The 26,131-nt window shown below is 36.5% G+C and overlaps 1 protein-coding gene across 3 annotated transcripts in view; it reads left to right on the forward strand.

The window, feature by feature from the left end:
- Positions 1 to 574: 574 nt before the first annotated feature.
- The window catches only part of APOOL (apolipoprotein O like), a 92,111-nt gene continuing 66,554 nt past the window's right edge, over positions 575 to 26,131 (forward strand). The window contains exon 1 of one of the 3 annotated variants that reach the window (XM_082377501.1): positions 575 to 723. In XM_082377501.1, coding sequence (XP_082233627.1) covers positions 709 to 723 — 15 coding nt within the window. In that variant the 5' untranslated portion in view covers positions 575 to 708. Of the gene's footprint in view, positions 724 to 20,952; positions 21,026 to 26,131 lie in introns of those variants that run through there. The other 2 variants (XM_082377504.1, XM_082377503.1) reach the window with 2 other exon arrangements.

Raw genomic sequence — 26,131 nt, forward strand, 5'->3', positions numbered from 1 at the left:
TTATTGCTGTTCCTTCTGCGTGGAAGGTTCTTCCCTAAATTCCTTCAGGACTTTCCTCAAATGTCACTTTATCAGAAAACCTTTCCCTAATCTATCTAAATCAATAAATTCCCACCCCATCCCCATACTGTTTTATTTTCCTTCATAGCATTTGGCACTTTGTAACATTTATTTGTTTCTCTTTTCCTCCTGGAATCACAAGCTCCGTGAGGGAAGGCATTACGTTATGTTCTGTACTTTGAACAAGTGCCTGGCACGTAGTAGGCGCTTAGTGACATACTCTTAGGCTGTATGAACTTGCCCAATTATTGCAGAGGTAACATGTTCTTTTTGTGACTATACAGTTATTTATTAAGGCAGCCGGACTTGGATTTTAAGTCCTCAACTAGACAAATCACATATGCCTGAAAAAACGAACATAATGAAAAGTTCTGCACCCAGCAAAGTAATTTTCAAGTGGACTATGGAGAATATTCTGAAAGGTGTCATCAGGGATAACGACAGTCAACCACAGGGTTGAACCGTTTTCCCCGGAGAAAGAGGGCCAACTTTTGCAGCTTCCTAGAGCGGCACTAGGAAGGCGGAGAAAGGGCGGAGCCGACCGACGAGGGGCGGAACTGGGTGGGACTACTTTGAGCGCTGCCTAGTTGAGCTATTTTGTCCCTTTCCGCTCTCCGTGCGAAGACCTGGGCGGAGAGTGCTACAGCTATGGCGACCGTTAGCGTAAGTAAAAAATACTTTGCTTAGTTTCTCTGGATGCTGGTAGCGCTCTGATAACTGTAGAAGGGATCCTCCCAACTTCAGAAGGGAGTCCCACAGCAAGAGACGAGGTGGAGATGGGGTTGCGAGAGAATTGGCAAGGTCAGGGAATCTTTAACGTTTGAAGCCTCAAGACACCTGCTTCTCCTCTTTAGAGTTTCCTCAACCTGGGACAGTTCTCTCTCCTCAATCCCCTGCTGTTGACTGTTTATACAGCGGCAGGGTTAAAACTGGGAAACAGCTGGGCGAAAATGGCCCGCCAGGCGACGAGCAGCGAACAGACTTGGGTCTTGAGATGAAACAAAGAGAAAAGAATCCTGGGCATTTGCCTGGGTGCACAGGGCGGGGCCTCACGACCCTTTGAAGGACTTTGTTCAAACATTATTTCGGGTGAAATAGACCAGGATAGAGACATCTCAAGTCTCTCTGCAGTGCCTGGGTTTGTATTCACTGTTGTTACTTTACGGGTTTGAATGACAAACCTAAGTTTCTTTTGAGTTCTGTAATGGGAAAAGGTGCCTTTACTTAGGAATCTGTGTACAGGAAGTGACACAAGTGGCTGCTAGCTGCAGTTCCCTAAGTAGGTTTCAGTAACAGTAGTCGACAAATACGAGTAGACAAATATCTATGGGTAGATATTTGTAACGGGTTTTAAGTGTAAAATGCACTGCTTGCAGGAGATACAAATATGAATAATTCAGGCTCAGTATCCGTCTTGATTCGCCATTCTCACTCCATTTTTGCTTTCAGAATTTATTTGAATTATCACAACACCCTTCTAACTGGACTCGCTGCCTCTAGCCTGGCTCTCATGGAATTAATTTCCCCCTGCACTGCCAGAGTACTAAAATGTAAATCTGATTATGCCCTTCCACTACTTAAAAATCTTTATTGGCACTCTATCATCTGCCCTCTAGGGTCAGGTCAGACTCCTATGTCTGGAACAGCCGACTCTGCTTTGGCTTTCCAGCTTCATTTCCTGTCTCTCAGAAACTCTCCTAATATCTGTACTCCAAGCCTTTTTCCCTGCTCTTTCTCTGGGCCTGAAGTGCCCTTTCCCATCCTCATCTAGTTAGTTCCTATTCATATTTCACTCATTCATTTAACAGGGATTTGTGTACTGCCTCCCCGTATGCTAAATACAAAAGGCCTTTTCCAAGATAGTGTCCCAGATCTCCCCAGTCTGATTTAAATAACTCCTCTTTGTGCTCGAGAGGATTCTGGGCATACTTTTACCATAGGACTTATCATACTGCAAATAGTAGACTACTTACTTGTGTATTCTATCCTCCTAAACTATAAGCTACTTGAGGATAGTAATTATAATATGTTAATTTTTGTATCCTTAGTACCTAGCACAGGTATGAACTATATTAGGGACTCAATAAATTCTACATGAATAAATAAGTGCCAGGCAATGGACATAAAAGATATTAAATTAAGTAGTTGAGATGTATCATATAACAAATGATTGTCATTCAGAGTAGAGGAAGTGCCTTGTCTCAGGAGAAGTACAAAGTGATCTGAGGGTTCAGAAGAGAGAGTTCACACCTGGTTGAAGAGAATAAAGAAAGACATCATGGAGGGAGTACAGAGAGAGAAGGAATGGTCAGTGGTTAAAAAGCAGACCTGAATAGTGTGTTGTCACTGAAGCCTAGAGAAGGAGCGAGTTGAACAGTCTTTTGATTTGGCTATTAATAAGTCACTGGTAGCTGCCATTTATTAAGTGCTTACTGCAAGGCCAGGCACCATGCTAAAATACTTTGCATATGTTATTTCACTTAATTCTCAAGATAACTTTATGTTGTAGATGTTAATGATCACCATTTTACAAATGGAAAACTAAGGTTTAGAAAATTCAATTAAATTGTCCAAAGTCACAATGCTAATAAGAGCTGAAGTGAGGTAAAGTGGTAGAGTGAGAACCTAGATTGTAAGGGGTTAGGGAAAGGATAAGGGGTGGGAAACTGGCATTCATTTAGCACCTACTTTGACCAGCTGCTTTACATGTATTATTTCAGTTTAATCTTCTTGATGACCCTAAGAAATGGGTAGTATCCCCATTTTACATATGAAAAAACTGAGGTTTAGAAAAAGTGCTTGTTTCGGGTTATCCAAGTGGAAGAACCAGGTTCAAACACAGGTATATTTGGCTTCAGAGTCCCTGATATTTCCACTACTCCTTGCCTCCTCTGGAAGGGAAGTGTACATTACTCTTTAGAGAAATGTTGCAGCAAAAGGTAGGGAAGAAATCTTGAGATGGGGGTAGCAAATTCCGGGAAGGTTTCTTTTCATTTAAAAAAGTAGGAGACTATATGCCAATTAAATCTCAATAAAACTGGTGAAAAAAAAAATGTCAGGAGACCTGAGCAGGTTTGGAGACAAGTGGAAATGTGCCAAGAACTGGTAAGAATTAATAATAGTGATCACAGCTATTATGCTATTGAACATTTACTGTGTTAGGCATTTTGCTAAGCACGTTATGTGAATTTTTGCATTTATGCTTCACAGTGGCCCTATATCTAGGTACTGTTATTACCAGCATTTTACAGGTAAAGAAACTGAAGCTTAGAAAGGTTGAGTAACTTTCCCACAGTCACTCAGTCAGAAGTGGTAGATCTGTATCTGAAATCGCTATGGTCTGAGTTCAGATCGTGAGGCTTAAGCTTGAGGAAGCATCTGTGAGGCCAAGGTACAAAAATGCTGATCTGTGTTAATTTTGAAGCCCCAGAGATTAATAACAAGGAATAAGGTAGAAAGGAGTCCTGAAAGTTGGTAGATAACTCTGAAAATAGTTTACGTACATTTTGAGAGATAAGAACTTTTTGAGCAGATGTGATGGTGGAACACTGATGTGGAATTAGCCTTGAGAACAAGTACTGTACTGATCTCTCCTCCAGACCTCTTGAATCAGAGAGAATGGCTGGAGGACTGGCCTTCATTTAAAAGGATTGGAAGGAATGTAGTGTCAAAAGCTAGATTTCATTAATGCCAGAGATTGAGTGAATTTGAGGAAAATTTTCATCCTGAAAGATATTTGTTTCTAATAGAATACTTAATATTGAAATATGGCTACCATGTATTGAGTATTTCCTATGTGTCAGACGCTGTATTATGCTGTTGATGCACATTATTTTATTTAATTCTCACAAAAAATTTTCTGTGGTAGATAGCTTTATTGGCTTAAAGAACAGGAGTAAAGCAGTAAGGAAAACAAGGCTGGAATAGGAGGTTATAGTCAGAGAAAAGCTTGTTGAGTTTATGATTTTAACTATTAACAAGTTCTGGGAAATGGTAAATTCAGGGTGTACTCATGGAGTGGGTAACTGCAGTGGAGTGAATATGAAGGTCTAAAAAGGTGAGGTCAAAGAAGAGTGAGGTGAGGCTTTTGAGTGGTTCAGCCATATGGATGTTAAAGTCACTCAGAGTTATGGCAGGATTTAGAGTATAGAAGAAGACTATTAACCAGGATCCTAAATCTTCAATGCGATGAAGTGACCAGGAGGCAGGTGCTAAGGATGAATAGATGGGTGGTATGAGTCTCAGACGAGAATTACTTTTCTTTCCTTTATGAAAACTTTCTTCAGTTGAAGTATAGCATACATACAGTTAAGTACACAAATCATAAGCAGCTTGGTAAAGTTTCAAAAAATGATCATACTTGTTCACCCAGCAGCCAAATTAAAAAAAAAAAATTACCAGCAGCCCCGAAGCCCTCCCCTTTGCTCCTTCTCCACCATAGATTAATTAGCCTAGTTTTCACTTTATGTAAATGGAATAAGGCAGTATTTACTCTATGTCTGGCTTCTTTCACCCAATATTGTTTTTGAGATTCAGCCATTACACATGTATGCTAGTTCATTCATTCTTATTGCTCTGTGATATTCTAGAGGGTGAATATATCATGATTTATTTATCCATTCTACTGTTAATGGACATTTGAATTATTTTCAGTTTTAAGCTATTACAAATAATGCTCCCATCAACATTCTTGTATATGTCTTTTGGCGCACATAAGTGCACATTGCTGTTGAGTATATACCTAGGAGTGGGATCGCCAGGTCATAGGGCATGCAGCTTTGGTAGCTACTGCCAAATAGTTTTCCAAAGTGGTTGTACCAATTTACATTCCCATTCATGAGGGTTCCAGTTGTTCCACTTTCTCACTAACAAGAACAGAGATTTTTACCTAAGGCTGGGGAAGTAATGGCTTAGAAGCAGCATTGGCAATCAGAAGAAGACAAACTCTACCTCCTATACCTGAGACACTTTGAATAGCCTCCACTTGAGAGTTGCAGTGACCTCAGGGGACAGTCATGTTTCATTTCAGGCAAGGAGAGAAGAGGGTAGACACAATGGAAGGGCTTTTGGAGTTTGGTAGAGTAGCAGGAACTTTGGTCAGTGAAGAGAAAATACAGATCGCTGTAGAAATTAGAATACAGGAGATGATACATGACTCTGGAATTGTGTTTTGGGGCTTGAGTCAAGGATGATGGGGATGGGAAGGAACATGGATGCCATAGACGTAAAGGTTTCAAAATCCTTGATAATACCAGCCTTCGTGTCAACTTTAGTCTTTGTCTCTTTCCTCTTTTGTTTCATGTGACTGATATCAGAAAGTAGTTGGAACCTAACAAAGTGAAGTTCATTCTTGGGAAGATGGTTGGTTATCTCCAGCAAAATCAGTTTTTCACTTTCCACTCAGCATTGTTGAGCATCTGTATTTTCAGTGCAACTTTGAAAGTATGCTTTGAAACCCTTAACTATACTTGGTATAGGTTCCAGGATGTTGCTTTATGCCATAGAGTGAAAATGATCTGTGCCTTGCCTCCTACCACACCTATATGACTGAGCTATTCCCTGTGATGCCATCCTCACAGGTGGCTGTTAGGTGTTCTGTGAACCTCATTTAATATGGAAATTAAAAATTGCTTGACATGGACCCTAAAATGTTTGCATAACAGGCGCATGTAAGTCAATATTTCCTGATCTTAGCTGTGCATTAGAATCATCTGGGCAGCTTAGAAAAGGTACTGTTGCCTGAGCCCCACCCCAGATGGGGCATTTTAATATTTTAAAAGCCCACCAGTGATTCTGATGTGTTGCTAGGTTTGAGAACCACTGATTTAGGGGAGAATTTGTGGCTTTTATACAGGTTAGAGAAGAAAGGGTATTAGGCTTTTCAGGTTATGAAGAACAGAGGCAAGTTCAAGTCATCTTAAGTGGTAGTTTATTGGAAAGTTGCATAGGTTAGGAAGAAAGCCTAGGAAACTGTCTCATCAGCTAAACAAATCTCAAGAAGAACCGTTCAGGATACCATAGCAACTCTAGTAGTTACCATTCTCATGACTGTTCTGCTACTGCTAACTCTATGTGTTTCACATCCAGACTTCCCTAGAGAGAAGATCTGATCAGGTTGGCTAGTCACTAACCACTGCAAAATACCCTTCTTAGGCAGAAATTGCACATTGGGCCCCTTTGTAAGGCAGTCTCTTGTTGGCTGCCTTTGGCTCAGATACCAATCCCTGGTCCAGTCAGTTTTGGCCAGTGCATCAGTCCTGTAGTTAACAGCATAGTGACCTATGTTAGAAATCACAGAAGGGAGCAATATAGTTGTCAGATGCTCTAGGACTTCTTAGAAGGGGCAAGGCAATGGATGGATACTTTTGGGGTTCATGGTCTGGTACAATTTACTTTTGAATACTTTCCAGAAGTGATAAAGTTGTTGAAAATATGGTAGGATATATTTAGAGTTGTTATTAAAAGCTAACTTATTAAGATCTTGTAATTTAAATTGGGAAATTGGTTGCCCAAGGATAAAAAAACACCGAGACAACCAGTAAGTAGCAATCTGTGGTAGATAATAAAATTTGCTTAGTATAATTTGAACATATTCAGGGAAAATGTAACCCATTTCTATAATCTCTCCTGAGTTATATAGACTTGATGGATATTAATACTCTTAAGCTAAGGCATGAGTTGCATACTTAATGTAGATTTGGCCTGGCTATTTTTGGATCTTTTCTCTCAGTCATTCTGAAACTTACTAGGGACTTCTCATATCACTAGGCTAACTGCTACTGCCATATCCCCTCCTCAGCCTGGCTCTATAGTTCACCTCATTCATTCATACATCCAAATTCCTACTTGATATCTTTAGGTGCATCAAATTCAACATGTGCAAAATTCCTTTATCTTTACCACATTTGATTTTTCTGCTGTATTCCATCATTTTAAAGAATCCTCTACATCCATACTGTTAACAAGTCTTGTGAATACTTTTTACTTTCATACATTCTTATTCTTTTATACATTCTTTCAAAAAAAAATCTTAATGCCCATAATGTGCAGGAGATGGTGATAAACATTGGGGATACAAAGATCAACAAGATAGGAACAAGAGGTATATAGAAGAGAAAACACTAAAACTAATAAGCACATGAAGAGATGCTCAAAATAATTAACAGATAACTACATATTAGAACAATGAGATAACATTTTATTAAGCTAGAGGAAAATAGAATGCTGGTTAAGTCCAAATGTTGTTAGGGATATTGGAATGTAAGCGCCCCCATGTACTGCTGGTGGGAGTATTGACTGGTACAGCCACTGTGGAGATCAATCTGATATTATTTAGTGAAATTAAGTATATACACATGTTCTATGGCATAGCAATTCTGTTCTTGAGTGTATATCACAAAGATATACAAGTTCATGAGGGCACTTATAGGAGGATATTCATCACAGTGTTTTTTTATGATGATGGGGAGTTTGAGGCAATATAGGTGTCCAACACTGACAGGGATAGGTGAAATGTGGTGGATGTACATCATATAGTACTATATAGCAGCTAGAAGAAATGGGTTATATGTACACATAGGAACACAGATGGATATAAAAGGCTATGTTTTATGAAAAAGGATAAGAAACAAAACAACTGTAATACACCATTTACTTTGTGAAAACAGAAAAAATGAGATGTGTAACAAAATTAAAAATACATGTACACATTACTACAATATGCATTTTGTAAACATTCAAACAAAAAGATAATCATTAAATATATGAAAATAGCTACCTATGGTGGATGAATTAGAGTGAAATTTGGCGATTAAAGGAAATGAATGTATTAATCAATTTTAAAGGAGGGAGGGCAAAGAAGAACAAGACCAAAGTACTGTCCTCAAGGAATGGACTCTAGTGGGCGAAACTGATAAGTAAACACAAGTTGTATTCAAAATAAAAGATATCTAAAAGTTACTATGAGAGAAAAGAGGAAGAAGTAGCTTAAATGCCTACAGAACATAAGGCTGCTTCATAATATTTGTTCATTTTAGTTCATTCATTTAGTTCTTCAACAAGTATGTATTAAGCACCTACCATGGGTTAAGAACTGCTACTTGCCATGTGGTGGTAGATTGTATTTTTGATTTCAAATATTTGCTTTCTCTTCCTGTGAGAGGATTATACACCCCTGCCTAGATTTCTTATTCTTTCCCTCTACCTCAAGAATGACTAGTATTACTTTACTAGGTAAATAATTTTATAATTTGTTTTTGGCATATTTTGGTACTGATCAAAATATGGTTAAAGCAAAATATTTACTCTACCTTAGTCTAATTGAAACACAAGTCCTTCTGTTTATCATGAAAGAGCCAGTAGAGTTAAACAGAACTTAATTTTGTAAGCAGAGAAAATACCGTTATATCCATTCACTCATCTGGACTAATGGAAGGAAAGGAACAGCATAAATAATTGAAAACCAATATCTGCACTTAACTTTGGGATGTATTTTTATACTTATATTTCTGCCTATAGCAAAAGCTGAAATTTTGGGCCCCTGTGACAAAATTCACAATAGAGCTCTTGTGACAAAAATTCACAGAGCCATGTAACTGGCAGGGACAATTCATCCTCCCATTGAATTGTCTTGGCACATTTGTCGAGAACTAATTGACCCTAAATGTATTTTTGGACTCTCAATTAACTCTATTCCATTGATCTATATTTCTGTCTTTATGCCAGTATTACACTGTCTTCATTGCTGTAGCTTTTTATTAAGTTTGAAATGGGAAAATGTGAGTGCTCTAACTTGGTCCTTTTTTTAGTATAATTTATGGTGAAATAATTTCAAATTTACAGAAAAGTTGCAAGAAGAGTACAAAGAACTCATCTCCTTAAATCAGATTCTACAGTTGTTAACTTTTGACATTTTCTCCCTTTCTCCTCTATTATAATTATTCCTTTTCTGATCAATCTGAGAGCAAGTTGCAGACATGTTGCTATTTCACCCCTAAATATTTCACTGTATATTTCCTCAAAAAGAAGTATACTGTTCTATAACCTTTGTGCAAGCCTCCCAATCGGGATGTTAATACTGATACAACACTATCATCCAATCCACAGATGCCATTCAAATTTCACCCACTGCACAATGTCTCCTCTTCCTTTCTAGGCCAGGATCCAAATCTAGGATCATGCATTATGTTTCCTTATCATATCTCTTTGATCTGCTTTAATCTGGAATATTTCCGTACTCTTTCCTATCTTTCATGAGTGACCTTGACAGTTTTTTTCTTCCAGTTTTATTGAGATATAATTGACATACAGCACTGCATAAGTTTAAGTTGTACAGAATGATTTGACTTACATCATGAAATGATTATCACAGTAAGTTTAGTGAACATCTATCATCTCATTTAGATACAAAATTAAAGAAATAGAAAAAAATTTTTTCCTTTGATGAGAATTCCAATTTTGATCTTTTTTCTCAAGATGTTTGACTTTTCTAGGTTCCTTGCATTTCCATATGAATATTAGAAACAGCTTGTCAATTTAAAAAAAGGGCATCTGGAATTTTGATAGTAACTGTCTTGAATCAGTAGATCACTTTGGGGAGTATTGCTATCTTGACAATGCTAAGTCTGACAATCCATGAACTTGGGATGTCTTTCAGTTGATTTAGGTCTTTGATTTTTTTCGACAATATTTTGTGGTTTTCAGTCTAAAAGTCTTGCACTTATTTTGCAAGTCTTGCAAGACTTTCAAATTTAGGCTTGCATTAAATTTATTCCTATTTTATTCTTCTTAATGTTCTTGTTAATGAAATTGTTTTTTGTAATTTCATTTTCAGATTATTCCTTACTGGCAAATAGGAATAAAATATATTTTGGTGTATTGATTTATTTCCTGTGTACCTTGCAACATTGCTGAATTCGTTTATTAGCTTGAATAGTTGAGTGCACGCATGTGCGTGTGTGTGAGTGAGTGTATTCCTTAGGATTTTCTACATACAAGATCATGTCATATGTAAATAAGGGTAGTTTTACTTCTTTTCTAAACTGCATGCCTTTTATTTCTTTTTATTGTCTAATTGCCCTGACTGGAACGTCCAGTACAATGTTGAATAGAAGTAGTGACAACAGACATTCTGTTCTTGTTCCTAATCATAGGGGGAAAGCTTTCAGCTATTCATCATGAAATATGTTAGCTGTGGGATTTTTTATAGACCCCCTTCACCAAGTTAAGGAAGTTCTTTTCTATTCCTAGTTTCTTGAGTGTTTTTTTTTTTTTTAACATGGAAGAGTACTAGTATTTGTCAAATGCTTTTTCTATGTCTACTGATATGGACATGTACGTATTATCCATTATTTTATTAATATGGTATATTACATTGATTAATTTTCGTATGTTGGACTAACCTTGCATTCTTGATATGTTAATATATCCCACTTGATCAAATGCTTAGTTATTTTTATATGTGTCTCTATTCAGTTTCTATTATTTCATTGAGGATTTTTAATCTATATCTATAAACAATATTGGTCTATAGTTTTATTATTTTTTTAACATCTTTATTGGAGTATAATTGCTTTACAATGGTGTGTTAGTTTCTGCTTTATAACAAAGTGAATCAGTTATACATATAAATATGTTCCCATATCTCGTCCATCTTGCATCTCCCTCCCTCCCACCCTCCCTATCCCACCCCTCTAGGTGGTCACAAAGCACAGAGCTGATCTCCCTGTGCTATGCGTTTGCTTCCCACTAGCTATCTATTTTACGTTTGGTAGTGTATATATGTCCATGCCACTCTCTCACATGGTCACATCTAACCCTTCCCCCTCCCCATATCCTCAAGTCCATTCTCTAGTAGGTCTGTGTCTTTATTCCCATCTTGCCACTAGGTTCTTCATGACCTTCTTTTTTTTTTTCCCCTTAGATTCCATATATATGTGTTAGCATACTGTATTTGTTTTTCTCTTTCTGACTTACTTCACTCTGTATGACAGACTCTAACTCCATCCACCTCACTACAAATAACTCCATTTCGTTTCTTTTTATGGCTGAGTAATATTCCATGGTATATATGTACCGCATCTTCTTTATCCACTCATCCGATGATGGACATTTAGGTTGCTTCCATGTCCTGGCTATTGTAAATAGAGCTGCAATGAACATTTTGGTACATGACACTTTTTGAATTATGGTTTTCTCAGGGTATATGCCCAGTAGTGGGATTGCTAGGCCGTATGGTAGTTCTATTTTTAGTTTTTTAAGGAACCTCCATATGGTTCTCCATAGTGGCTTTATCAATTTACATTCCCACCAACAGTGCAAGAGTGTTCCCTTTTCTCCACACCCTCTCCAGCATTTATTGTTTCTAGATTTTTTGATGATGGCCATTCTGACCAGTGTGAGATGATATCTCATTGTAGTTTTGATTTGCATTTCTCTAATGATTAATGATGTTGAGCATTCTTTCATGTGTTTGTTGGCAATCTGTATATCTTCTTTGGAGAAATGTCTATTTAGGTCTTCTGCCCATTTTTGGATTGGGTTGTTTGTTATTTTGTTATTGAGCTGCATGAGCTGCTTGTAAATCTTGGAGATTAATCCTTTGTCAGTTGCTTCATTTGCAAATATTTTCTCCCATTCTGAGGATTGTCTTTTGGTCCTGTTTATGGTTTCCTTTGCTGTGCAAAAGCTTTTAAGTTTCATTAGGTCCCATTTGTTTATTTTTGTTTTTATTTCCATTTCTCTAGGAGGTGGGTCAAAAAGGATCTTGCTGTGATTTATGTCATACAGTGTTCTGTCTATGTTTTCCTCTAAGAGTTTGATAGTGTCTGGCCTTACATTTAGGTCTTTAATCCATTTTGAGTTTATTTTTGTGTATGGTGTTAGGGAGTGTTCTAATTTCATACTTTTACATGTACCTGTCCAGTTTTCCCAGCACCACTTAATGAAGAGGCTGTCTTTTCTCCACTGTATATGCTTTCCTCCTTTGTCAAAGATAAGGTGACCATATGTGTGTGGGTTTATCTCTGGGCTTTCTATCCTGTTCCATTGATCTATATTTGTGTTTTTGTGCCAGTACCATACTGTCTTAATTACTGTAGCTTTGTAATATAGTCTGTAGTCAGGGAGCCTGATTCCTCCAGCTCCATTTTTCGTTCTCAGGATTGCTTTGGCTATTCGGCGTCTTTTGTGTTTCCATACAAATTGTGAAATTTTTTGTTCTAGTTCTGTGAAAAATGCCAGTGGTAGTTTGATAGGGATTGCATTGAATCTGTAGATTGCTTTGGGTAGTAGAGTCATTTTCACAATGTTGATTCTTCCAATCCAAGAACATGATATACCTCTCCATCTATTTGTATCATCTTTAATTTCTTTCATCAGTGTCTTATAATTTTCTGCATACAGGTCTTTTGTCTTCTTAGGTAGGTTTATTCCTAGATATTTTATTCTTTTTGTTGCAATGGTAAATGAGAGTGTTTTCTTAATTTCACTTTCAGATTTTTCATCATTAGTGTATAGGAATGCAAGAGATTTCTGTGCATTAATTTTGTATCCTGCTACTTTACCAAATTCATTGATTAGCTCTAGTAGTTTTCTGGTACTGTGATTAAAAATCTTCCAACAAACAAAAGCCCAGGACCAGATGGCTTCACAGACGAATTCTATCAAACATTTAGAGAAGAGCTAACACCTATCCTTCTCAAACTCTTCCAAAATATTGTGGAGGGAGGAACACTCCCCAACTCATTCTACGAGGCCACCATCACCCTGATACCAAAACCATACAAAGATGCCACAAAGAAAGAAAACTACAAGCCAATATCACTGGTTAACATAGATGCAAAAATCCTCAACAAAATACTAGCAAACAGAATCCAACAGCACCTTAAAAGGATCATACACCATGATCAAGTGTGGTTTATTCCAGGAATGCAAGGATTCTTCAGTATATGCAAATCAATCAACGTGATACACCATATTAACAAATTGAAGGAGAAAAACCATTTGATCATCTCAATAGATGCAGAGAAAGCTTTCGACAAAATTCAACACCCATTTATGATAAAAGCCCTGCAGAAAGTAGGCATAGAGGGAACTTTCCTCAACATAATAAAGACCATATATGACAAACCCACAGCCAACATCGTCCTCAATGGTGAAAAACTGAAACCATGTCCACTAAGATCAGGAACAAGACAAGGTTGCCCACTCTCACCACTATTATTCAACATAGTTTTGGAAGTGTTAGCCACAGCAATCAGGGAAGAAAAAGAAATAAAAGGAATCCAAATCAGAAAAGAAGTAAAGCTGTCACTGTTTGCAGATGACATGATACTATACATAGAGAATCTGAAAGATGCTACCAGAAAACTACTGGAGCTAATCAATGAATTTGGTAAAGTAGCAGGATACAAAATTAATGTACTTTTCTTATGACGACTTTGGTTTTGGTGCCAGGGCAGTACTAGCCTTATAGAATGAGAGGGGAAGTGTTGCCTCCTCTGCTATTTTTTGGAAAAGTTTTTGAAAGATTAGTGTTAATTCTTCTTTAAACTTTAGCTAGAATTTACCCATGAAGCAGTCTGTGCCTGGGCTTTCCTTATAGGAAGATTTTTGATTATTAATTCAGTCTCTTTACTGGTTACATATTCAGATTTTCCATTCTTCTTTCATCCTTTTGGTAATTTGTGTCTTTCTACGAATTTGTTCATTTCTTCCAAGTTATCTAATTTGTTGCTGTATAGTTGTCCATAGTATTAACTTAAAATGTTTTTTATTTCTGTAAGGTCAGTATGTGATGTCCTCTTTTTCATTACTAATTTTCGTAATTTGAGCCTTTTCTTTCTATTTTTTCTTTGTTACCTTATCAAAAGGGTTGTCAATTTTGTTGATCAGTTCAAAGAAATGACTTTTGGGTGTGTTGATTTTCTTTCCTCTATTTCACTTATTTCCACTCTAATCCTCACTCTTTCCTTCCTTGTGCTTGCTTTGGGGTTAAGTTTGCTTTTCTGTTTTCCTAAGGTAAATTATTAAATTATTGATTTGAGGTATTTTTTTTTTTTTTAGCATTTACAGCTATATATAAATTTCCCTTTCAGCCCTGCTTTCACTACACGATAAGTTTTGGTGTCTTTTGTTTTCATTTTGTTTCATTTCATTCAACTCAAAAGTATTTTCTAATTTTACTTGTGACTTTTTTTCTTTGGCCTATTGGTATTTAGGAGTATTTTGTTTTTTAATTATTTTTCACAACTTGTGCATTTTCCAGATCTTTTTATTGTTCATTTCTAATTTAATTTTTTGTGGTCAGAGACCATGCTTTGTTTGTACAATTTTAAATCTTTTGAGACCTGTCCTATGGCCTACTGTATGGTCTATCCTGAAGAATGTTCCATATGCACTTAATAAGAATGTATATTCTGCTGTTGTTGGGTGGAAGCGTGCTATGGAAGTCTGTCAGGTCTACTTAGTTTATATTGTTGTTCAAATCTTCTATATTGCTGACTTTCTGCCTAGTTGAATTCATTATTAACATGAGGTATTGAATTTTCTAACTATTATTATTACATTGTCTGTTTTTTCCCTCTGTTTTCTTTGTTCTTTGTTTTCTGTTTGTTCTGCTTTTCCTTTCTGTGTTTTCTGTCAGTTTTTGTTTCAGGTATTTTGTGGCTCTGTTTTTAGGTGCATATATGTTTATAATTGTTATATGTTTCTGATAGATTTACCCTCTTATCATTATAATATGTCTCTTTAACTCTAGTAACAATTTTTGACTCAAAGTCAAATTATGGTGGCTGTTTTCCTGGTATATCTTTTTCCATGCTTTTACTTTTAACCTAAATATATCTTTAAATCTAAAATGTGTTTCCTTTGGACAGGATTTTGTTTTTTTAATAAAATCTGACAATCTTTGTCTTTTGATTGAATTGTTTAACTCATTCAGATTTAATGTAATTATTAGTGTGATTGGATTTATTTTTGCCATTTTGCTTTCATTTTCTATGCCTCATGTCTTTTTTGTTCTTCTCTTCCTTCTTTACTGCCTTTTCATGTATTCAGTGGATATTTTATGCTGTGCCAATCAGGTACTGTGAGTATCAGAACAGCTCTTTAGCAGCATAGAGATACGAGGGAATAGGGGACTGGATTTTCACCAGCTGCTTTCCTGAATCCTCTCCATGGAGCAGGATATGGGGATGGGGAATCGGTGTGTATGGTATCTGCCAGTTTTCACCAATTGCCAAATCCACCTGGAATACCTCTTTTTAGCTCAGGGGAAGATGAGAGTTACCACTCTGCTGGAGAGCTTTCTAGAATAGCTCTTCTATAACACAGCACTGGTGGGGGGGGAGGGTTACAGGCTCTAAGCTGAGTGCAACTGTCTCTCACTCTTCTTACCATGTTCTGTAGATTTTGTGGAAAGAAGCATCTCAATTTGTTGTAAGTCCTTTGATCCATATCCAGAGAATTTGCTAATTTGACTAGTTTAATAGATGTCTCTTTGAGGGAGAGGTTTCACCAAGCACCTCACACTACATACAAGAACCAAATGCAGGTTTCCAGTTTGGGTCTGTTACAAATAAAGCTACTATGAAGAAGCATGTACATGATTTTGTGTGGATATAAATTTTCATTTCACTGGAATAAATGCCCAAAAGTGTGATTTCTGTGTTCTTTGGTAATTACGTTTAGTTTTTTGAAAAACGGGTTCTTGGTGGATTGACCCCTGTATTAGTTTCCTATTGCTGATGTAGCAAATTACCACAGACTCAAATTTATTACCCTACAGTTCTGGGGGTCAGAAGTCCAAAATCAATTTCACTGTGCTAAAATCAAGGTGTTGGCAAGCCTGAATTCCTTCTGGAGGTTCTAGGGGGGAATCCATTTCCTTGCCTTTTCTAGTTTCTAGACACCACCTGCATTCCATGTCTCATGACCTCTTCTTCCATATTGAAACCCATCAATGGCTGCTCAAGTCTTTCACATGATGCATTACTTCAGTACTCCTCTTCTGTAGTCAAAACTCCCTCAACATCCTTATAAGGGCAGTCATGATTACATCGGGACCACCCTGATAAGCTACCATAATCTCTTTATCTCAAAATCTATAACTTAATCACATCTGCAGAGTTCCTTTTACTATCTAAGGGAACATATTCACAACTTCTGGGCATTCAGACATCTAAATCTTTGCAGGAGGGTAGAGTATTATTCAGTCTATCACAGTCCTCTTATCGTTTTAAATGTCTCTGACACTGGTAATTTTCTTTGTCCTAAGTTGGTCTTTACCTGATATTAATATAGCCTGCTTTCTTTTGATTACTGTGTTTTCTTTTTCCTGCTTTTCTATGGGTTTTTTGTACTTGTTTTGTAACTCCATTTTGATTTATCTGTAGTACTTTGGCTGTATCTCCTGTATAACTCTTTAGTGATTTTTCTAGGAATAGCTATTTTATTTGTAGTTATCCATAATTTTACTCTTTCCACTGTTATTTTTTCCCTCCTGATGTCCCAAGGTTCCTTCTTTTATCATTTTCTTTCTCTTTAGAGAACTTACTTTAACCATTCTTTTAGGGTTGGTCTGCTGGTGAAAAATTCTTTTAGTTTTCTTTCCTCTTCATTCCTAATGGAAATCTTGTCTGGATATAGAAGTACAGGTTAACAGTCCATTTCTTTCATCACTTGAGAAATGTTGTGCCATTTCCTTCTGGACTCTGTGATTTCTGATGAGAAATCTGCTGTTACTCAAATCATTCTCCCCCTATAGTTTAGATGTTGTTTCTCTTTCACTGTTTTCAATAGTTTCTCTTTTTCTTTAGTTTTCAGGGGTTCAACTATGATGTGTCTTGGTATGAACTTCTTTGGGTTCTTTGAGTTCATCCATTGAGTTTTTATTTGTCATTTTATTGTTCAGTTCTAAATTACCCACTTGATTTTTCTTTATATCTTGTATTTCTCTGCCAAGACTTTGTGTTTCTTTGCTGAGACTTTCTATTTTTTAATTTGCTTCAAATATGTTTATAATTGCTTGTTGAAGCATTTTTATGATGGTTGCTTTAAAATATTTGTTAGATAATTCTAACATCCTTGTCATCTTATTGTTTGTATTTGTCTATTGTCCTTTTAAACTCAAGTTGAGATTTTCCTGGTTCTTGTTATAATGAGTAGTTTTCAATTAATATCTGTATGTTTTGATATTATGATATAATCTTATTCAAAACTTCTGTTTCAGTTGGCTTCCTCTAACACTACTCTGGCAAAGGAAAGGGCAGTGCTGCTTTGTTACTACCAGGTGGAGGGTAGAAGTCAAGGTTCCCTGCTCAGTCTCTTGACACCCAAGGAGAGGAGGGCCCCTTTGCTATTCCTGGGCAAGAGTGGGAGTTTAGGTCTCCCATAGGCTTCTGCTCTTACAACCCTGGCTGGGAGAGGTAGGAGTACCTCATTAGTGCTCCCCACTAATGACCACTGTTGGGGCAGTGGGGGGGAGTGACCTTGTTACCATTTGATGATAATGAAAATCCTGACTCTCCACTAGGCCTTCTCAGATACCACCTTAGCAGGGAAGGGGAGGGCCTGCCTCATTAACATCAGGTGGTGATGGATATTCATGTTCCCTATATGGTCTCCACTAATATCTTGAGGGCCAGGGCTCATTACCACCTGGCAGAGATGAAAGTTCCACCTTCTTTAACACTACCTTGGTGGGATGGGGAGTGTTAGAATGCCTTATTTCAGCCGAGCCAGAGGGGAAGTGTAGGCTCTCCCCTCAGGCTTTGCTTGTGTGGGTGGGGTTATGGCCTCAGTTTTGTCTGTGGTGTTTGGCTATAGTAGAGTGGCTGTTGTATAAAAGTTTTGTGTCTTGCTAGGCCGCCCCTTTCCTGGTGTTTTGGCTAGAGAGAGCAGGCTTTTCTTGGGTCTTTGTCTTCACTGGTTGCCATTTCTGTGTTGCTAGCTTCTCCAGCACCCAGTCTAAGACATATGAGGCAAAAAGAAAATCCAGGGACCTCACTGCCATGTCATTCCTCAGGTCCTGTCGTCAATAACTGGTCTGCCGTCTTCTCTGCACCATCCAGAGTCTTCCTGTACTTATTTTCTATATAATATCCAGGGTTTTGAACTGTACTCAGTGGACGGAATTGGAAAAAGTATATCTACTTCATCTTTCCATAAGTGGAAGTCCTCCATCATATACTTTTATCATCCTTTACTGGTGATATATTTGTCTGACTCCCACACTAGAGATTATACAATACTTGAGGACAAGAACAATGTCTTTGCATATTTATACCCCTCATGGCCTAAGAGGGCACCTGCCTGGAGCATAGTGTTTCTTCAGGAAGATTTGTTGACTGAGTTAAAACTTTGAATAACTTTTAGACTTCTTGCCCTTAAGAACAAAGTATCCTGGTTGGAGAAATATTAATTAAGTAATAGTTCATAATAGTACATGGTTAAATCCTAAATTATCCCAGGCCTTCATAGACTGGGCAGTTTATGTCCTTTGTAGGTAAAGTTTTCCATCTCTTTGAAATACTTGAAAATGAGGATATGTTCCTTATCTCTGGCCCCTAAATAGAATAGATCAACTCCTTCTCTGTGTCCCCACTGTACACACTTCTGTTATACTGCTTAAAACCATGTATTGCATTTATTTTTGTGTTTTTCTCCCACGTTAAGCTGAGAGTTTCCTTAAAAACAGGGACCATGTCTTATTCATATTTGTATCTCAAGTCTCTCAGGCTCTTGAGATATAGTATACGGTAGACACTTGAATGGTTGTTGAATGAATGAATGAGTGCATTCTGTGACACCCATATAAGCAAATATAAGATTAAAATTTTTATGTTTAGGTATTTATATTTAAATATATTTAGAGGGAAATTTATCATAACTATAGATTTTAAAATAATTGATAAAAAGGGTAATGTTAACATGAGCTATACTTACGCATTTTTTTCAAAACTTCATTTGAAAAAAATTTCTTTAAAAAATGACTCTTCTAGTGATTTGAAGTTTTAACCTTTATTGATATTTTTGATAATATTTCTGCAGTCCAGAAGAAATATTTGAAGAAATAATGACAGAATTTTCCAAAAATAATGACATACATCAAATCACAGATCTAAGAATCAGAAAAAACCTCATGTAAAATAAATAGAACACATACACACACACACACACACACACACATCCCACTCCCCGGTACACATCACTTCCATACTTCTGAAAAAAAGAGAAAATCTTGTCAGAGAAGAAAGACCGCATTACATAAAGAGTAAAAGAGATGAGAATTACAGTATATTTCTCAGAAAGTACATAAACTAAATAATATTTCTTAAGGAGAGTATTCTTTGTGATTGTGCCTGTGACTCAGAGTTGTTAAATTATACTTCTTACTTGCTTTTCTTTTGAACAATTGAGACTTCTCATCTTTAAAAGCAAAAATAACCCCCAACTCCAAAATCTGCACCTTATACTGGTAAAGGAAATATTTAATTGTGCCCTATACCAGATTTTATATCATGGTAATCACACTTCAGCTTCCTTATCAAATAGAGGTATGTAGTTACTTTTTTTAGGACTGTATCTTTAACATCATTCCATGGTGGGGTGTTTGATTTGTCCTGAACCTCTGTTATGAACTTGTATTTAGGAATTTCTTATTGCGTTAAAGCCTGAATTATCTGAAGATTCTAGCTCTACAAAATGCTTCAAGTTCTATTCGACTGCTGAAATAGTATTGATTACACACCAAGTACAGTACAGATGTGCACAAATTCTATGACGTCATTTCTGCTCTAAAGGAGCTTACTGTTTTGTTGACGGAAGACATATCCACATGCAATGGATAATATAAGAGAGCATATATTTAAATATTAAAACATGTAATATATATAAAAATACTTAGCAATTCAAGAAGTAACCAACATATATTATGATAGTTTAAGGCCTCTCAGACCTTGAATGATAGCATTTAGTTTACTAAGAATGAAGCAGTTAGCTTGTCAGCAATGGCTTTGGGTTAACATTGTTATATGTTCTAGGAACTTAAGGCAGTTAGGCTGACTAAGTCAGAAAGGTTAATTTGGGTTTACTTATAGAAGATACAATTGGATTAGAAATAGGAAAATGGTGAAGTGTTTGAATGCTAGGATAAGTTGGAATTTTGTTTTGAAGTCAGCAAAAGCCATTGAAACAGATCCAAAATACTTTATGATTTTTTAAATTTAATGTAAAATATTACAGATGTACAAAGACGTATTAGTGAACACTGCAAATGCAGTTGAAGCCTCCTGTGTATCCTTCCAACTCTGATTGCATTCCCCTTGCTCCCTGAACTCCCCATAGCCACTCTCCTCACTTTTGTATTTAACATTGCTATGCCTGTTTTTAAGCGTTATATGAATTTTATTTTTGCTGCTTATGTTCTCCTGCATCTTGTTTTTATCAAAGCATTGTTTGTGATATTTACTCATGTTTGTATGTGTAGCTGTAGTTCATTCCTTTCCATTGTGCGTAGTATTCTGCTCTAAGAATATAACACATTTACTTCTCTGTTAATGGATGTTGTGATGACTTCCCCCACACCTTTTTCTGTTACAGATAAGACCGTTATGAACAATCATATGCAAGTCTCCTTGGGCTCGTGTGAGAGTTTCCCTGCTCTACCTGCTGTATGACTTTGGTCAAATCACTTAACCTGTCTAAACCTTATTCTGTAGCATTTTATACTAGGAAATATTAAAAGATAATATATGCTGTGCACAATGCTATGCCCGGGCTATAGCAAATGCCCAGTAATTTCTAGCTGCTGTTTTTATCAGTATTTAAAAGAATCTTTATATTCCCAGCACCTAGTATAATGCTACATTTCTTTTGACCTTCAGATCCCAATTTAAGTCACACCTCCTTCATGCCAGTGGGCTGATAACCTGTTTTTCATGACAGTGAACATCAGTAGTCTCAAGCAAGTAGAATAGGAATTTGTTGTGTTATATTATCAATTTTTATTAATATGAGTATATATTTATAGCCTTGTTTCTTCTTAGACTTATTTTGATTTCTTTCAGACCCTTGATGGTTATTCATGATGTTTTTAATAACAGAAATCATCTTTAAAAGTATAAAATATAATCTGTTTATTTGGTTACCATACCATTTATATGTAATTTGAATGCAGAGATTGTTGCAGAGATTGTTTACTAAAAAACTATCCTGTGAAACATGACTTAAGTTTCTTTTAAGAATAACCCAGGGCTTCCCTGGTGGCTCAGTGGTTGAGAATCTGCCTGCCAACGCAGGGGACACGAGTTCGAGCCTTGGTCTGGGAGGATCCCACATGCCGCGGAGCAACTAAGCCCGAGAGCCACAAGTACTGAGCCTGCGCGTCTGGAGCCTGTGCTCCGCAACAAGAGAGGCCGCAACAGTGAGAGGCCCGCGCACCGCGATGAAGAGTGGCCCCCGCTCACCGCAACTAGAGAAAGCCCTAGCACAGAGACGAAGACCCAACACAGCCAAAAATAAATAAATAAATACATTAATTAATTAATTAATTAATTAAAAAAAAAAAAAGAATAACCCAGATTTAAGGATTCCATTGGTAAAATTCTAGTAGAGTGGGAATGAGATTACCATTTTCATTGATCATCTATAAAAGCCTAACTGATAAGAGTGTAAATTAAGGCATACTAGAGTCTTGAACCTTCAAGGATTGAGATGCTAAAGGCTTTATAGTTTGTGGCTGTTTTACCCCTATAGCTTTTTCACAGGTTCTTTATTTTTGATCTCAGTATTTCAGTCCTTTGAAATAGACTGTTTGAAATGCTGACATGGAAGGCCCAAATTGTACAGATACATTTTCATAGTTTGATTATTTGTTCTTCAGTACCACTATCTTTTTCAAGAGTTTTATGAAAAAATACAGGCAAAGTTTTAAAATTCCCTATTTCAGCAAAGTATCTGCTTTTCATGTACCAGTATAATAAATAATGCTGTAGCTGATAGACTCTGTTCTCAGTAGATTTAATGATAGTTTATTCTCTTAAAGATGATTCACCCACTCATTTTCTGAAGAAAATAAGCACCATGATATATACAGACTTGTTAGTGACTCACTGGTGATTACTTTAAAACAAGGCATCCTTGTGTAAGAGTTTTATGTTGCTGTCGAGAAATATTAGCTGTTACGCGATAGCTACAAAATGAAGCATTAGCACCTTTTCTTGTTGCAGTTTTACTCAGAAAAAAAGATATGGTAATATCTCTGTTAAAGCAGAAGATGAGTTCAGTAGCACTTGCCATTGTCAGAAATTTATTACCCTTGGAAGTAGTACAAGGAGACACAGGAGTGCCTTCCAGAAGTTAATAATGGGGAATTAAAATATGCTTTCATTGGCAGGAGTGGCTGGACCTGTGCTGCGTGACCCAAAGGAGTGGAACTAGGAGCCGTGAAAATTATATGGATATGTGTTTCAGTTCAGTCTACAGAGGAACTTGCTTAAAGAGCTGTAAAAAGATGGAATGATCTATTAGCGGAGTTTCCCATTACTAAAGGGGGTCATACATAAACTTGAGGGTCACTTGATAGTGTGTTACAGAAGGGATTCTATCATCAGAGGAATGGTTGGACCAGAAGACCTTTAAGGTCCCTTTGCATTCTGAGACTAAAACTCTAGTACAAAGAAGGTAGTATGCCTGAAACGCAGCACTATATTTTGAAACCAATCTCTCTTTTACCATTTTATGTTGGTTTCAATAATCATTAGTTTACTCAGGAGCAGTACTTGATCTTTCAGGCCAATTTCTGTTCTTCCCATCTTCTACCTAATATTTCAGAAGAGGCTAAACTTTATTAGTTGTATAGTTATGCCCCTGTGTTTGGTTTCCTCTGGAGTATTTGTAGTTTAGCTCGGTGGACAAAGGAAATCACCCAGAAATCACCCAGTAAGTCACAGTCTTCTCTCCCCTGCTGATAAGGCACGCTATTAGCCCTTCAGATCTACCAAGCAAAGGAAAGGGAGAAAGAAGGAAAAGTAGGAAATGGAGGTAAAATAAGTATTGAAAAATAATTGGAACAAATAGTCGCTGAAAAAAATAAAAGGGTGGGGGAAAGAGGTGAGGACAAGAAAGAGCAAAAAGTGGGAGCGATTGGAGATGGGTAAGCTACTTTTTCTTCTACCAGGGATGGAAGACTGTAACTTTCCTCTCTTCCCTACCCAAGTCTAGTGGTCTCAAATCAGAAACAGCCCTGTGGTGATGAGATTTTCCTTGTGAACAGCTCCTCAGGCACCAGCCCCACACTGAAAAGAATACTTCTTTTCATGCCTTTCCAACTCCCCCCATTTCTGAATCTTTTGACCTCCAAAAAATGAAGCCTTTTTAAAACTATATTTAAGCAATTATAGTATAAAGGAATATTTTTTCCTAAGGGATTCCTTAAGCAAGGTATTATTGACCATTCTAGCTAAAAATGTATCAATTTAGTTAGAAAGTATTATATTTTAAGGTATTTATTTGATTTAGTATAATAATCACCACATTAATTTGACCAAAAAGTTTTGTCATGGCACATTGAAAGTAGAATGTTGTTTCTAGTAAGAAATAATCACGCTTGCTCTGTTGTCCACTTAGATATAGTCTTCAGAAGTTTGAAATTTAGTCAAGAAATGTGTTATAAGAATACTACATTCCATTTATCTAGCACTAAACAGTTTATAAAATTTTCATGTATTATAGTGTTTGATTCTTGGAACATTCTTGTGAGAATTTTTAGTAAGAAGAGAAATATTCTCTATTGCATTTATACTTGTATCAGGATAGGATGCATTTGTGATAAATTTTAGTTGTGGTGGGCCTGGATTTAATTGGGTCCCCAAATGCTTCAGAGAGTGTGGTGGAGCCTGCAAGCATATGCAAAATTTTGAGAATAACTACATTTTGGGGGACCATAATGCATAATTTTCATTGGATTCTCAAAAAATTAAGATCATTAAATCAGTCTTACAATTTCAGATCAGCTTTAGGACTTTTAGTTATCATTTGCCTTCACAAATACTTGGCACATAGGTAGTCAGTAAATGTTACATAGAAGAACTTGCTAGATTACCTATGTATACTGCCTTATTTAAACCTGTGAATGATTTTATTACTTTTTTTGAGATCCTTAGTCCTGCAAAGCCCTTTGAATACAAAGAGGCATAAGACTACTCACAAGGAACCTGCATTTTAGTAGAAAAATAGGCTATATATATTTCATTGGGTAAATAATAATATAACATTATGTTTGTTTAATTCCAGGTTAGTGTTTCATACAAATAACTTTATGAACTCAGAGAGATGACTATGAGTGATCTAGTAGGACTTGAGCTAAACCTTCAAGGAAGGACAGAGTTTAGGCAGTGTATTCATTCAACAAATAGTTTTTGAGTACCTGCTACGTGCCAGGCACTGTTAGGTGCAGGAGAGGTGAAGACATTCTAGCAGGGAAAATGAAATGAGTGAAGGCACTGAGGAAGGAATGTACTTGACATGTTTCGGCCTAGGAAGATTAATTTGGTTAGAGCCAGAGAGCCTAACAGGACATTGGTCCATAAGACATTTGGTTTATAAGACATTTGGACAACACCAAAAGGTCCTTGAAATTTGGTCCTATCTAAAACGTCCATGAGCATATTTGGTCTGTGCCAAGTGGTTTTGGACAGGACCAAATATCAAGGACCTTTTGGCATGTCTTTTGGACATTTTGCACAACACCAAATATCTGCTAACCCCAGAGGGTATATAGAGAAGGATAAACTAAGATGGTTTATTTGTTTGTTGAACCAGGAGAATAAAGCAGGATTTTAGAAAGATTCATTTCATTTCCTGTATAGTTTACTTAATCCTATTTTGAAATTTAGCAGCAACTGAATTCTAAATGGACAACATCTTGAAAATCAACTCTTACTGGAGTATTACTGTCTTCTCAAGTAAATAGAATGCTGTCAATATTCCTTTCCCACATCACTACAAGGTAGATATAGCCTAATTTCTTTGCTATAGATAGCACACATGTTTGTAAATATGTATCGTGAAAGGGAGCTGTTAGGTGTTTTTTAAAATTTAGTTACTGATTTTGACAATAAGTTAGTATTTGTCTGACCCTGATTACCATAAACTGACTAAAATTGAATTATGCCAATCTGTGTTACTGTTTCTGGAGGATTTTTTAAAAATGTTTACGTAACTGCTACATTCCCTGTTTTTATTTTTAATTTTCTACTTAAATTTTTACTTATCTAAGGTAAACTTTTGACACTTTCAAGTGTACTCAGTAACAATTACATCACAATTATTGAGTGTTCATAAATTCCAAAATAATTTTGTTCTTTCATACATCATAATTAAAGCACTAGGTGCTTGAAATGCTTTAACATTAATTAATGTTCTATAATTTAATAATACAGTAAAAACCATACCTATCCAAGCCACACTGAGGCGGGCAGTTATTTATTTTGTCTAATTTAAGACTGGCCTTTTAAGTGCTGGAACTTTAATTTTGATGAAGATCAGAGCTCAAGTGTACCATGTACTTCCCATCCATCTTAAACCTATTCATCATCATTCGGTATGTTCGTTGTTTAACTTTGCCAATTTTAATATGCTATAGCTGTTATTCTTAATGAAGATACTATATAGATAGTGAATGGTATTGAATGTGGAAATAGCCTTAGGATATGCTATCTTGAAAACATTTCTGGTGTCATTTTCTTTTTTTGAAATAAAATATATGCAACTTCTTAGCTTTGTGGGCAGTGTCACATGCTCAATAAACTGAAGGCAGCCTTTTTCCAAGTGTTTTTCTGCCCTCCAAAGGTCACTGGTGATACTTGTGTCCTTTTCCTTGTCTGCCCCATTGAAAATATTCTGTATGTTTCCTGCACCATTAACATAAGATACTTTCTGATGCATAGTAGTAGGCATTCAAAAAACATTATTTATCCCTTTCCTGTTACTAATGTATTAGAGTAGAAGTATTATTTTGTCAGCACATTCATCTTCAGATTATTCCACTTTTACAGATGCGCTATAGGTC

Source organism: Balaenoptera borealis (genome assembly GCF_965194805.1).
Source record: "Balaenoptera borealis genome assembly, chromosome: X".
NCBI lineage: Eukaryota > Metazoa > Chordata > Mammalia > Artiodactyla > Balaenopteridae > Balaenoptera > Balaenoptera borealis.